At 48.9% G+C, this 12,441-nt stretch overlaps 1 protein-coding gene across 3 annotated transcripts in view; it reads right to left on the bottom strand.

The window, feature by feature from the left end:
* GPRC5B (G protein-coupled receptor class C group 5 member B) overlaps positions 1-12,247 on the bottom strand; it is an 18,484-nt gene extending 6,237 nt beyond the window's left edge. Inside the window, exons 1-3 of one of the 3 annotated variants that reach the window (XM_087942133.1) lie at positions 12,040-12,247; positions 4,353-5,366; positions 1,252-1,364 (exon numbers count right to left, since the gene is read on the bottom strand). In XM_087942133.1, coding sequence (XP_087798259.1) covers positions 1,252-1,364; positions 4,353-5,358 — 1,119 coding nt within the window. In that variant the 5' untranslated portion in view covers positions 5,359-5,366; positions 12,040-12,247. Of the gene's footprint in view, positions 1-260; positions 759-1,251; positions 1,365-4,352; positions 5,367-11,848; positions 11,872-12,039 lie in introns of those variants that run through there. The other 2 variants (XM_087942134.1, XM_087942132.1) reach the window with 2 other exon arrangements.
* Positions 12,248-12,441: the final 194 nt, after the last annotated feature.

The following is a 12,441-nucleotide window of genomic DNA, read 5'->3' on the forward strand; positions in this document are numbered from 1 at the left end:
CTCCCGGCATTGAAGTCCACAAGTCTTAAAGTTGCCAAGTTTGGAGACCTCTGGGCTAAAGAGTTGCAGGTGGGCTTCTGAGTTTCAGAAAGCCAACTGCTGCAGATAAAACCTGCCAAACAGGTGGGAGATGAGGATGGTTCACAATTCAAAACACTTCAAGCGTGGAGTGACATGTCAGATAGCCCTCTGCTGCTGGCTGAACTGAGGCTCATATTCTTCCTGCTGATATGGGTCTGGAGGAGATGAACAGTATGGTGTTGTTTTTTTTTCAACACCCGCCTCTCACCATCCCTGGTCCCCACCCCACCCCTCCAAAACAGGATGCAAAGGGGGAAAAAAAATGCAACATTGCCTGATGGAGTCAGCAGCCGACTTAAAAGGACGCGAACCTTAAGCTCTTATGGAGCAGAAGCCAAATGAGTGGCATTTTGAAGCAGGCCACAGTAGCAGAACTATGATCATGGCAATTAAGCAGCTGGGGTGGAGTGGGGGGGGGGGAGGGAGAGAGCATCGCCGGTGGGCCAACAGAAGTGGAGGGAAATAAAGTGCGGATAGGATCAAGCGGTTGGGCAGCTCCTTGGTCAACACAGACCCTAGGCAACCCAAAGGAGATAATAAGGAATCTTGAAGGAATCTTTCGAAGCCATCATCTGGGACCTTGGCTGCTGTGGGTAGGAACTCTATGAGAAGGGCCCTTTTTTTTGCAAAGCCACAAAAATTTAAAGGAAGGACACCACCAATGGATGGTAGTTCATCTATAAAGAAAACAAAAAACGAGGCGGTGATTGGTTGGGAAAAGGAGCCATGGTTAATGCTCAATGGACAAAGAAGTGGGTGAGCTTTCCTAGAGACGTCATCTCTGGTTTCTCAGACCAGAAGAACATTTGTGACCCTTCCGATATTTTTTTTTTCCACTGGAGGAAATGGACAGAATAAAATCATTCTTCCCTTCTCACGGAAAGAAAGGAAGAAGAGGTGGCGTGGTTGTGTTAGTGCCCAGAGAACAATCTGAGCAAAGAAAAAAGACTTGACTGGCTCAACGGAATTTGGAATTCAGCCCTGCCTGCATCTTTGGGTGGGTTGAAGCTTCCTGCGTCCCATTCTCACCCCGCCCGCTCCCCCGTCATTCTCCCCTGCTCCCCAATATCAGCAAGCATCCAACCGAAGGAAGTTCTGAGTTGAAAGCAGCGGTTGAGCCTTTTCCCCCTAAGGGGTAGCTTCTTCTACGCGTCTCATTTTGATACTTACAGTCCCACCGTTCAAGACAACCGCCATCTCGGTGGGTTGGTAGACGTTGCTTCGGAAGGGAGCGCTTGCACGGCTCCCCAAGCTGCCGTTGCGGAATCCTGCCGTCCGTAACGCTGCGCGATGTTGAGAAAGAGGCGGGGAAAGAAGACAGAAAGAGGGAGAAGTGACTTTGGGGTGGAAAACCAAAAATAGAAAAGTTGGGAGTTCCGCATAGATGGCTTTAAGGTGGGGGAGAAGATCTACAGGTAGGATTTTTAATTCCAGGCAGGACCTGGGACAGCTCCAACTTACTGTAGTTTTCCACCCGTAGGAGAAGGAATGGCAGAGCCTGGCGGGGTGGAGTTAAATAAGGGATTAGCCTAGAATCCTTACGTAGCCACAAGTGAGCTAAGTCCAATTCTCCTTTAATCCTGTTGACTCTTATCTAATAATTCCAAGCAGGTGCTTGGGTAGTTGAGAATATGCCTGTACATAAGCATGAGAAGCTATAAATCAGATTAATTGGACCTTCACAGGTGGATTTGATCTTTCACACCTGGCATCACTTCACCTCAAAGTGAAGCCTTACACACATGCCATAAGCTGAAATATTTATTCGACAACAGAGAAATCTAAACCCAAAAGGGGAAGAAATATATATAAGGGCCATATACTGTATCTGCCAGTGTAAAAGAAATACTCCCTCCACAATAAATATAAACAATCTACTTAATGTTTTAACAAATAAAGTTTAGTTTTTAAACTAAAGGAATGCGGGGTTTTGCAAATCGTATCAAGATCTTTTTTGGGGTGTAAGAGAATTTATTTCAGGTCATCATTAAATATTTAATATTTCTGTCCAACCAACAATGGGAGACAGCTGAAAATGTACCTAACATTAGAAACCCAAACTGTAAAGAAGTCCAAAAGATAACCTGCTTGACAATGATATAGAGAATTATGGGTGGCATAGGACAAGCAAAGATTTTCGAGATTACTGATAGTACTTGATTTACAACCATTTACTTAGTAACTGAAATTATAACAGTGCTGAAAAAAAGTGATTTATCTACTGATTTATTGCTGAATATAGCCAGTAACAGTCAGCCCTAAATTGATGCTAGATAAGAATTAACAGCATTCAAGAGAGTTGTGGGAATGTAATGACTCTAGGTCGATTACTCTCTTGACTCCACCTCCAGGCTCTGTCTATCCTTCTCCTACCCAACTTAATTATTCCTATGAGTTAAGCATCATTAGATTGGGACATCTCACTGAAGCATTGTCCTCAGTGCTGTCTTTAGAGTGAAGACCACAGTGTCGAACTTATCTTATTCCTGGATTCATTTATGAATTATGACTATTCCAGATGGCTTGCTTTGCCTGGACATGTGTGCTCAATGCGGCAGTAAGGTTGAAAAAGAAAAGGAATTTATCAAAATACCAGTTCTGTAATTTTCTTCATCGATATATGAAGGTGCATGATTTTTAAAAATGCCAAAGAAACACCAAATGATAGATTTGTTCCACCATATAGAAGCCTTCTATTCCCCTGGGGAAAATGTCAGGATATTGTAAATCAATGGCATATTGCTTTATTGAACTAAGATCAAGCCAACTTGCTACAATGCGCTCTTGAGTGTGCAAAGATAATTGATTCAGCTGGCAGAAAAGGAAACACACATTCGGGCGGTTTTCAGCAATAAATCTTTTAGACTCAAGTCTCACAGCTTGTCAATTTCTGCCACCTTCCTCAATAAAGAAAAGGAAGGAAAAGGGGAAAAGAGAGACCGCTCTTCAAAAGCAGTCAAATGGCTGTTAAATCATCTCAGTGCCAGTGAACAGAGATTAGTCTGAAAGAAAATCCCCTGGATCCGTTCCCGACCAGATGTTGCTGAATTATAATTCCTATAATTCCACTAACGGGGCCAGAATTGAGGGATGCTGGGAACTGTAGTTCAGCAGCATAGGGAGGGCCTTGTTCTCCTCAACATCTGCTATTAAGGATTCCAGCAGAATTTCAGGCACTCGGTGCCAAACAGGAATGACGCATGGCGTCTAACTCAAGGTGAAAACTGGACAGGAAATTGCAATTCATCACAAAGAGGCCTGGGAACAAAATGCAATCTTCAATCTCGTAGCTATGCGGATCAGGAGATACTTAGCGAAACTATATTCTAGATCCCAGAAGAGAAAGCATACTTATGCTGTTATGACACCATCGACTGCTAGGTGGGCAGGAACAGGATCTCAGTCCGTTGTGCGGCACTGGGGTCTCGAACCCAGCCTGTCGGCTTTCCAGATGATAAGCTCAGCATCTTTAACCATTGAGCCAACGTGCTTCTCTAGTCAATTAATACTGTAGTAAGCACTAACTTGATGCTAGATAAGAAGTCGGCAGAATTCAAGCGGGTTTGGCCTTAAACCATTTATGAGAACGTAATGATTCTAGGCTAATTCTTCTATTAACTCCACACACACACACACAGGATATGCTTTTCTCACTTCTACAAGCAGTTCCTGTTTCAGTCCATCCCCCAGTTCCTGTTTGAGTTATTGCTACTACTACATTGCTACCACTCTATAAAGCCTTAGTAAGGCCACACCTAGAGTACTGCATCCAGTTTTGGTCACCACTCAATAAAAAAGATGTTGAGACTCTAGAAAGAGTGCAGAGAAGAGCAACCAGGATGATTAAGGGATGGGAGGCTAAAATATATGAAGAACGGTTGCAGGAACTGGGCCTGGCTGGTCTAGTGAAGAGAAGGACCAGGGGAGACAGGATAGCAGTCTTCCAATATTTGAGGGGCTGCCACAGAAAGGAGGAAGGAGTCAAGCTATTCTCCAAAGCACCTGAAGGCCAGACAAGGAATAATGGATGGAAACTGAACAAGGAGAGATTCAACCTGGAAATAAGGAGAAACTTTCTGATAGTGAGAAAAATCAACCAATGGAACAGAAGTTCCCCTTGGAAGTTGTGGGAGCTTCATCCCTGGAGGCTTTGAAGAAGAGCTTGGACTTTAAAATACTCCACTCTCAAATTTTTATTTGGTCAATCTTTCCACGTCATTACGACTCACGGCAAGCACCTTCAGCCCCATCCTAAACCAATAGACGCTCACCTGCATTATGTTCATCCATTGAAAAAGCTTTATTCTCCATGTAACTCCGAGGAAGCTGGAGCTCATCCTCGAAAGCAGTCTCACGCATCCGCGGTTGCGAGGTGTCGAAGTAGTTGGGCGTGTTCTCTTGCTCAGATGGAATGATGGCACAGTGAACCTCTGGGATGGCATAGAAGATTAGGAAGACCCAGCCGTTGGCTACCAGAGCCACTGCAAGGGTGGGATCCTGCCATTGATCTCTCCTCCCCAGTTCCTTGTTACCGTACAGGTACATAGTCAGCCAAGCCACCCAAATGAGGATTGAGAAGAAACTGGTGATGATGAGGCACACCCCGTTCTTCTTCCACTTCTTAAATTTCCCACACAAGGTGAAGAAGGAGAAACACAGGGTGACCACCATCAAGAACATCACGTAAATGGAGGCCATGGCAAAATCCATGGGCTCGTAGTGGCAGGCCAGCTTTCCTTCCCTCACAATCGTCAGTATCAGCCACTCTGTGGCAATGATGACCTGGACCAACGCGATGCAGATAGCGATTCCGGCCAGCTGCCATCCCGATGGACTTTTGCCGTGGCGGACCAGCCTCCAGAGCCGCCAGGCTTGAGCGAGCAAGCAGGAGAAGCAGACGGCGAAGAGGACTCCCCAGGAGAACCTGCGGACGCAGCAGACGGTCTCATCCTCTTCGATGATGTACGCAAAGGCCAAGCCAAAGAGAGCCAAGGTCCCTAAAAAGAAGAGGAAATGGAGGCCCAGCGGGCTCCTCTTCTCCTTGCCTTTGATGAAGGGCAGCCTGACCAGCAAGATCAACTTGAGGAGCAGCGTGGTCAAGACCCCTGCCCCTGCCACAGCCTCAATCACGATTCCCCAGATAGCATCCAGATCACACAGGGCAACATGTTGAGGAAGAAGGTCCAGTCCACATCCTCGTGGAGTACTGGAGTTTTCAGAGGAGCCATAGTCAACCACAAAGAGCAGGAGAAGGCCAACCGTAAGGGAAGTGGACATTTTTCTACCTGGAAACAAAAGGAAAAAGAGAATAAGATGATAATTTGCCTGCTACTTCCTACTTCTAGGCAATTCCCCCCTGCACAGAGAAGATGGTGCTAGAACTGCCAGAAGCCCAAGCCAGCATGGCTACTACATCGGCTGAAATCTCCAGGAGATTAAACGCAGCGTACGGAGAACAAGAGCACCCAACCTTGGCCACTTGAAGACTTGTGGTCTTCAACTCCCCAAATTCCCCAGCCAGCCATGGGGAATTCTGGGAGTTGAGGTCCACAGGTCTTAAAGTTGCCCACGTTGGACACCCTTTGATGTAGAAGATCCCATGTAGACACTCTTTGTCCTCCATAACATCTGGGTTACCTGATCACGGCCTATCAACAAACTGGAAATTGAGGCCCTCCCTCCAAACCATCAGCAATTTGTGCGAATTTTACATTCCTACATTTTCCAGGGAGAGCCAATTTGGCGCCTGCCGATTAAAAGCGCTACATTAGATATCAGGAGACTGGGAATTCTAGTCCTGCCTTAGGTGCAAAAACCAGGTGGGCTAATCACTCATTCTCAAACCCAGGGAGAAGATACTAGCAATCCACTTCTGAAAAACGTTGCCGAGAAAAATATGTCACAGAAGGTGACTGGATGACGCTCAGTCACCCAGGTAAAGTTATCTGAAGGTTGAGTTGTGGCAACTGGACTTATTCGTGAGTCCAGTTAAAAGTAATAAATAATTATAATTTACTTACTTGTTTGTTTGTTTGTTTCTGAGCAGTGAAATGTCTCAAACTAACAACAAGAAGTCCAATTGCCATGAGTCAACCCTTCATATTGCCAAGGGCTGCAATCTGCAGGGACTTGTTGCTGGGGTGACCAAGACTTTGGGTTGACTTTCTGGACCGTAACTAACAGCCACGATAAGAGTTTTCATCATCTACGCTTCAGCTACTCAAAGAGTTGAAGGCTTTGGATGAACACTGCAGTGCTACTGCAAAATATTTGTTTAAAAAAGGGGGGCGGGGAAAGAATGCTACTCTGACTCCAGAACCAAAACCTTTGCTGCAGTTCTGATAATTTCACACACACACACACACACACTTCCCTGGAGGATATCGCAACGAGTGGGAATTCTGCCCAGTTCCTTCCCAGATACTTTGAAAAGAATCAGCTTCGAGGCAGATCGCAGAGCACAATGAAAGCCAAGTGATGAGCAGCCTGCTAAAAAAAAGTGACTCCTGAACTTGTAATTGATGAGGGCATTGTGCTTACACACACACATACACACACATATATATATAAAATAATGCCTTCACTGCTTCTTCTCCTTCTGCATCATAATGCTGCAGGCTGTCAGCCCTGCACCTTTGCTGCCGGATGACCCAATGCAGAGAAACAGTAGCAGGGATGAAAAATGCCATCAGGGTATTTTTAGAAGACCTAAGTCCAACTGGAATCCAAGTGGGACGTGGAGTTCGGCCATCAATCCCCTTCCCCAAATATAGCAGGCCTACTATCACGTGTTCAAGGGCTTCCTTTGGAGCTCCTGAGAATAACAAAACTATCTCGGCACACACACCCCTCTGTGAATCAAACTGGAACATTCCAAAGATTGTGTAAGAATCAAGAGGCCACCTGCATTTCGTGGGTTGCCAAACAGTAGCAGTTTAATTTTCTGCTCTGGAATAAAACCAGATTTTAAGGAGTAGAGAGAGACCCAGAGTTTGGAGCGATGTAAATTGCTTGCTCAGGGTTGGTCTCCATCAGAGAGGGAAGCTACTCCACTTATGGATGGTGGACACTAGTTGGAAAACCATAGCTAGTAGAGAGTTGGTCTTCCATCAGAGACAGAAGGCATCCTACTTGTGGTTGACATTGGTTGGAAATCCATGGATTTCAGGGTTGGTCTCTCTCAAAGAGGGAAGGCACCACTTATTTGCTTAGAAAATGCATATGGGCATCTATTTCACATATCAACTCTGGGCAGCTAACAACAATCCACCAAAACAATGTAATAATAAAACCTCCATCAATGAACCAGAAGCAGAATTAAAATAATCAATAAACACAATAACCAGGACACCATATCTAACCTTCTAACCAAACGTAAACTCAACTAATGCCCTGCTCCACCATCTAGGAGGAGAGCCATGGCTTCGTGACTTTCTGAATGCCAAGGTCCTGTGATGACCCAGGGCATGGCACAAAGGCAACACAGTCAGATAATCATTAAGAGTCGCTTTATTAGCTCCAACTTTACCCCCAATGTCCAGGTTACCTTCTGGCCAGAGAAAAACTTTGACAAACAGCCTTTGACTGCAGAAAATTAAGTCCAAAACATCGTCAACACAAACTGTAACTTGAAGTCCAAACAAGCCAAACTGAAGTAATTAGTTTAGCAAGGCAGGAGCAAGAATTTCAGACTTGAAGGCACGGCAAAACTCACACAGTTGGGAAGATGCCAGGAACACAAATATGCCACAACACAGAATAAAGTCACATTTGCTCCCAGCAGCCTGCCGCTCGCAGCCTGCCTTTCTTATCAACTGTCTTCCCAGCTGTGGTTTATGAAGGGAATCAGGGCCCTTTCCTCCCACGTAAGCCACACAACCCACATTGCTCTCTGTTCTTCCCTGCGTGCCCTAGGATGAAGAGGGGGTGGGCTTGGGTCTTCCTCCGAACTCCCTCTCCCTTGTTCTACCACTCCCCTGCTCTGCCCAGCCAGACTTTGCCCTTCCCCAGCCTCCTCCACAGCCAACAGAGCCACACTCCCGCTCCCTGTCAGCTGTCTGGCTTCCTCCTCGGATTCAGACTCCAACAGGGACAGGACAGGCCCTTTGAATCCAAGGAAGTAGCCTATCCCATTGGACAGGTGCTACAACAGGGAAGGTGCATCTCCTAGATCCCACCAGGTCGTAGTTTAATAGAGGAACCTTGGGCGTTTGCACTAGGTGGGGAAACCATTTGTGTACTGCAATGGCTACTGTCCAGGGACAGGGGACAATAGAAGTTCAGTAGCTGTTCTCCAGTCTGGATCCCCTTTCACAGGAAGCAGACTTATATCAGACTCAGCCCAACAAGACCAGTGGGATTCACTGGTCACTGATCCTATTGCATGGGGAAACCAGAGTTGAGCCCAGGACTTTGAAGACACACAGCAAAACCCATAATTCTGGGCTGCAGTGCCTTTCTGTCCTCAGGATCCAAGGATGATATAAACAGGACACCATCAGAAACCTTTAACTGTCCAACTTGGCCTTGCGTAACTGAATAGCTGTCCTACACGGAAACCTTATTCTCGTAGCCACCTAACTGTAAAATTGCTTTGGCACCTTCACAGTTGTACCAACATCCTGAATCTGTATTCTTCATTCTCCTGGTTGTTGTTATTTTTTTTTAAAGAAGCATGAAATTAGCCTTCAGAGGAAAACCCCAAAGAGCATCCAGCCTTACTGGGTTTCTCTTGAACCAACCCCTGACCAAGATAGCCAGTGGCTTTGGCCCAATCTTGTGAACTTCAGCACACCCTTGGTTAAACAATGCAGCTTTTGCACCCGAGGTCCCCTTTTAATACTGCTTTTAGGAGCCTGATACGGAGGAGGAGGAGGAGGAGGAGGAGGAGGAGGAGGAGGAGGAGGAGGAGAAGGAGAAGAAGAAGAAGAAGAAGAAGAAGGAAGAAGAAGAAAGAAGAAAGAAGAAAGAAGAAGAAGAAGAAGAAGAAGAAGAAGAAGAAGAAGAAGAAGAAGAAGAAGAAGAAGAAGAAGAAGAAGAAGAAGAAGAAGAAGAAGAAGAAGAAGCCCCGTTAACTCAGCCCTTGCCATCTCCAGCTGTGGCTGCTCTGCCTGCCAAAAACCTTGTTTTCTCTCTCCTCTCCTCTCCTCTCCTCTCCCCCACCCCACCAAGTGCAATACAGCCAACAACACATAACTCACTCTACCACCTGACCCAAAAGAGTGGCGTTTTACTTAATGTGTTCTTCCCCAAACAGTTCCAACCCAGAAGTTCCTTCTTCAACTTCATGCATAAGCGGCTCAGTCTGTGTTTCTGATAAACAATGCCTGTTTTGGTGGCGTTTCGTTTTTGGCATGTTTACTCCTCTACTCCGAACAAGGTTCATTCCCAGATGGGTCTCTCTTTATCAGATCTGAGGAGCGTTAAGAACAAATCCATAACCGTCTCGTCTCCTCCAGGCTGTGTCAACAACAACTCTCCTCCCTTGGAGAGGCCCATAGCCTCTTTGGGGATCATTCCTTTATCTGCAGTTCAGTTTCTCACTCCCTTTATCTTAGAAGAAACAGACTTTCTCCAACTAACAAACGGCCGCGCTTCGTTGGATCAATGGCCTGGATAATTAATATATAGAACATTCACTCTATTCTTACAATCCACGTTAATTCAAAACAACAGAGGGAAACTAATCAAGGACCGAAGCAACCTGGAATTAAGGAGAAACTTCCTAACGATGAGGACAACTAACCAGTGGAACAGCTTGCCACTAGAAATCGTGGGCGCTCCCATCACTGGAGGCTTTTAAGAAAAGACTGGGCAACCACTTGTCTGTGATGGTATTGGCCAGCGTCTCCTGCTTGAGCAAGGGGTTGGACTAGAAGACCTCCAAGGTCCCTTCCAACTCTGTTTATTCTATTCTATTCTCTATTCTCCTCCTCCTCTTCTTCTTCTCCTCTTGACTCTTGACGAATGTATCTTTTCTTTTATGCACACTGAGAGCATTTGCACCAAGACAAATTCCTTGTGTGTCCAATCACACTTGGCCAATAAAGAATTCTATTCTATTCTATTCTATTCTATTCTATTCTTTCCATTATTCTATTCTATTTTCTATTCTATGTTCTATTCTATATTCTATTCTATTCTTTATTCTGTTCCTTATTTTATTCTATTCTGTTTTCTATTCTATATTCTATTCTATTCTATTCTAAATTTCAAACCCCAGCCCCCGGGGGCTTTTGAGGAGAGCTGTCCCGTCTGATTACGACCACCGCCCCTCCCCCCCCCCAAAAAAACAAAAACAACCCTTCAGATCCTTGGAAATCTCTCTCTCTCTCTCTCTCCTCTCCCCCTCGCCCCACCAGCCCTCGCTTCTTGCTCTGCACCCCTCAAAACTGGAAGCATCGCCCGCCTTCGCTGCCGCCGCCGCGCAAAACCCGCCTTTGATTCGCGCCATCCCTTTTAGGCGCCCGGCCGTCAGGTCCTCCAGGCGGGCCGGGTGCCTCTTTCTCGCCGTCTGCCCCGGGGCTGATGGGCGGTGTAGTCCTAAGCTCTCTTTGGAGGGCGCAGGAGCCGAAAAAGCGCTCCGCAGCCCCGCAGATCCTCGCTCTTCCCCGCCCCGCCCCGCAGCCGCCCTTCCCCGGCCACACTTGCGGCCATCACTTCAAAAAGTTATTTTTAAAGGGCGCTCGGTCTTTCTAACGCGAGCCGTCCGCTCCGGATGACCTCCAGCTTACCTAACGAGAGCCCGTCCCAAGACACCGGCGGGGCTCCGGCAAAGCGCGCGCCCTCCACTTTCGGGGCAAGCGAGGCCGGGATGGGGATCGCCTTCAAGCCCAGCCGAGAGCCAGGTGTTGAAGGAGGGTGGGGGGAAGAGGGCGGCCCGGCTGGCGCTCCCTTCCCTCCTCCTCCTCCTCCTCCGTCGCTTCTCCAGCGCCTGGGCTGCGTCGGCAGGGTTTTCTGCAGTCCCCGAGCCTGGTGGCCGCGGTCCCTTTTGGCGGCAGCAACGCCAAGACCCATCATCCCCACTATAAAGCCCACTTCCCTCCTCCTTCCTAGCGCCAGTGCCAGCCTCCAAGACCCATCATCCCCACTTTAAAGCCCGCTTCCTTCCTGGGAACAGTGCCAGGCTCCAAGACCCATCATCCCCACTTTAAAGCCCACTTCCCTTCCTGGGAACAGTGCCAGGCTCCAAGACCCATCATCCCCACTTTAAAGCCCGCTTCCCTCCTCCTTCCTAGCGCCAGTGCCAGGCTCCAAGACCCATCATCCCCACTTTAAAGCCCGCTTCCCTTCCTGGGCGACAGTACCAGGCTCCAAGACCCATCATCCCCACTTTAAAGCCCGCTTCCCTCCTCCTTCCCGGCGATAGTGCCAAGCTCCAAGACCCATCATCCCCACTTTAAAGCCCGCTTCCTTCCCGGGAACAAGTGCCAGACTCAAGACCCATGAATCCCATTTTGAAAGCCACTCCAGTGCCAGGCTCCAAGACCCATCATCCCCACTTTAAAGCCCGCTTCCCTTCCTGGGAACAGTGCCAGGCCAAGACCCATCATCCCCACTTTAAAGCCCGCTTCCCTTCCTGGGAACAGTGCCAGGCTCCAAGACCCATCATCCCCAGTTGCAAAGCCCACTTCCCTCGCTCTTCTTCGATCCCACCATCCCATCCTCCGCGCCCGAACCGACGGGCACCGACCGAGCTGAAACCCACCCGACATCGGGGAGGTGGGGGGAAGAGGACCCCGATTCCCCCCCCCCCAACCCTCCCCACCGAGAGGGCTTCCCCCACTGGCCGCCGGGACCGAAGCGCGCAGCCTTTTTGCCTTCCCGGAGCCGCGGCTGCTGCAGCGCGCGGGACCGAAGCGCGTCCCCGGCCCGCCTCCCCTCAAAGGCCGGCCAAAGGCTCCGGAGTTGCGCCCCCGGGGAGAGGGATGGGGGGGGGGGGTGGGAAACACCGCTCACCCGGGCTGCCTCCGTCTCTCCTCGGCCCCGGCTGGGCTGGCGGTGCCGCAGCGGTCACAGCGGTCCCTGGGCGACGGGCAGCCGGTCCCTCGGCTCCCCAGCCCCGGCCGGGCTCATAGAGCGGAAACCAGCGGCGACCCCCTCCTCGGGCCGCGCTGCTGCAGCCTCCGAGCCTTCGCCAGCTGTCCGGCTGGCCCCGCTCGCCCTCGGCTCTGCTCCCTCCCTCCCCAGCTGGGGAGGGGCTGTCCGGGAGGCCCCGCCCACACGCCCCCCCCCCCTCCCCGCCCTCTGGGCTACTCCACGGTCCGCAGCGCCCCTGCTGGCCAGGAAAAGGCTCCGGCGCCGCCAGGTTGGAGGGACCCCCCATTTCAATGGTTGCATTCACAGAGAAACCCTCCCCCC

Source organism: Notechis scutatus, chromosome 12 (genome assembly GCF_049901735.1).
Source record: "Notechis scutatus isolate UNSWTSFEM ecotype Mainland chromosome 12, rNotScu1.2, whole genome shotgun sequence".
In the NCBI taxonomy this organism is placed as follows: domain Eukaryota; kingdom Metazoa; phylum Chordata; class Lepidosauria; order Squamata; family Elapidae; genus Notechis; species Notechis scutatus.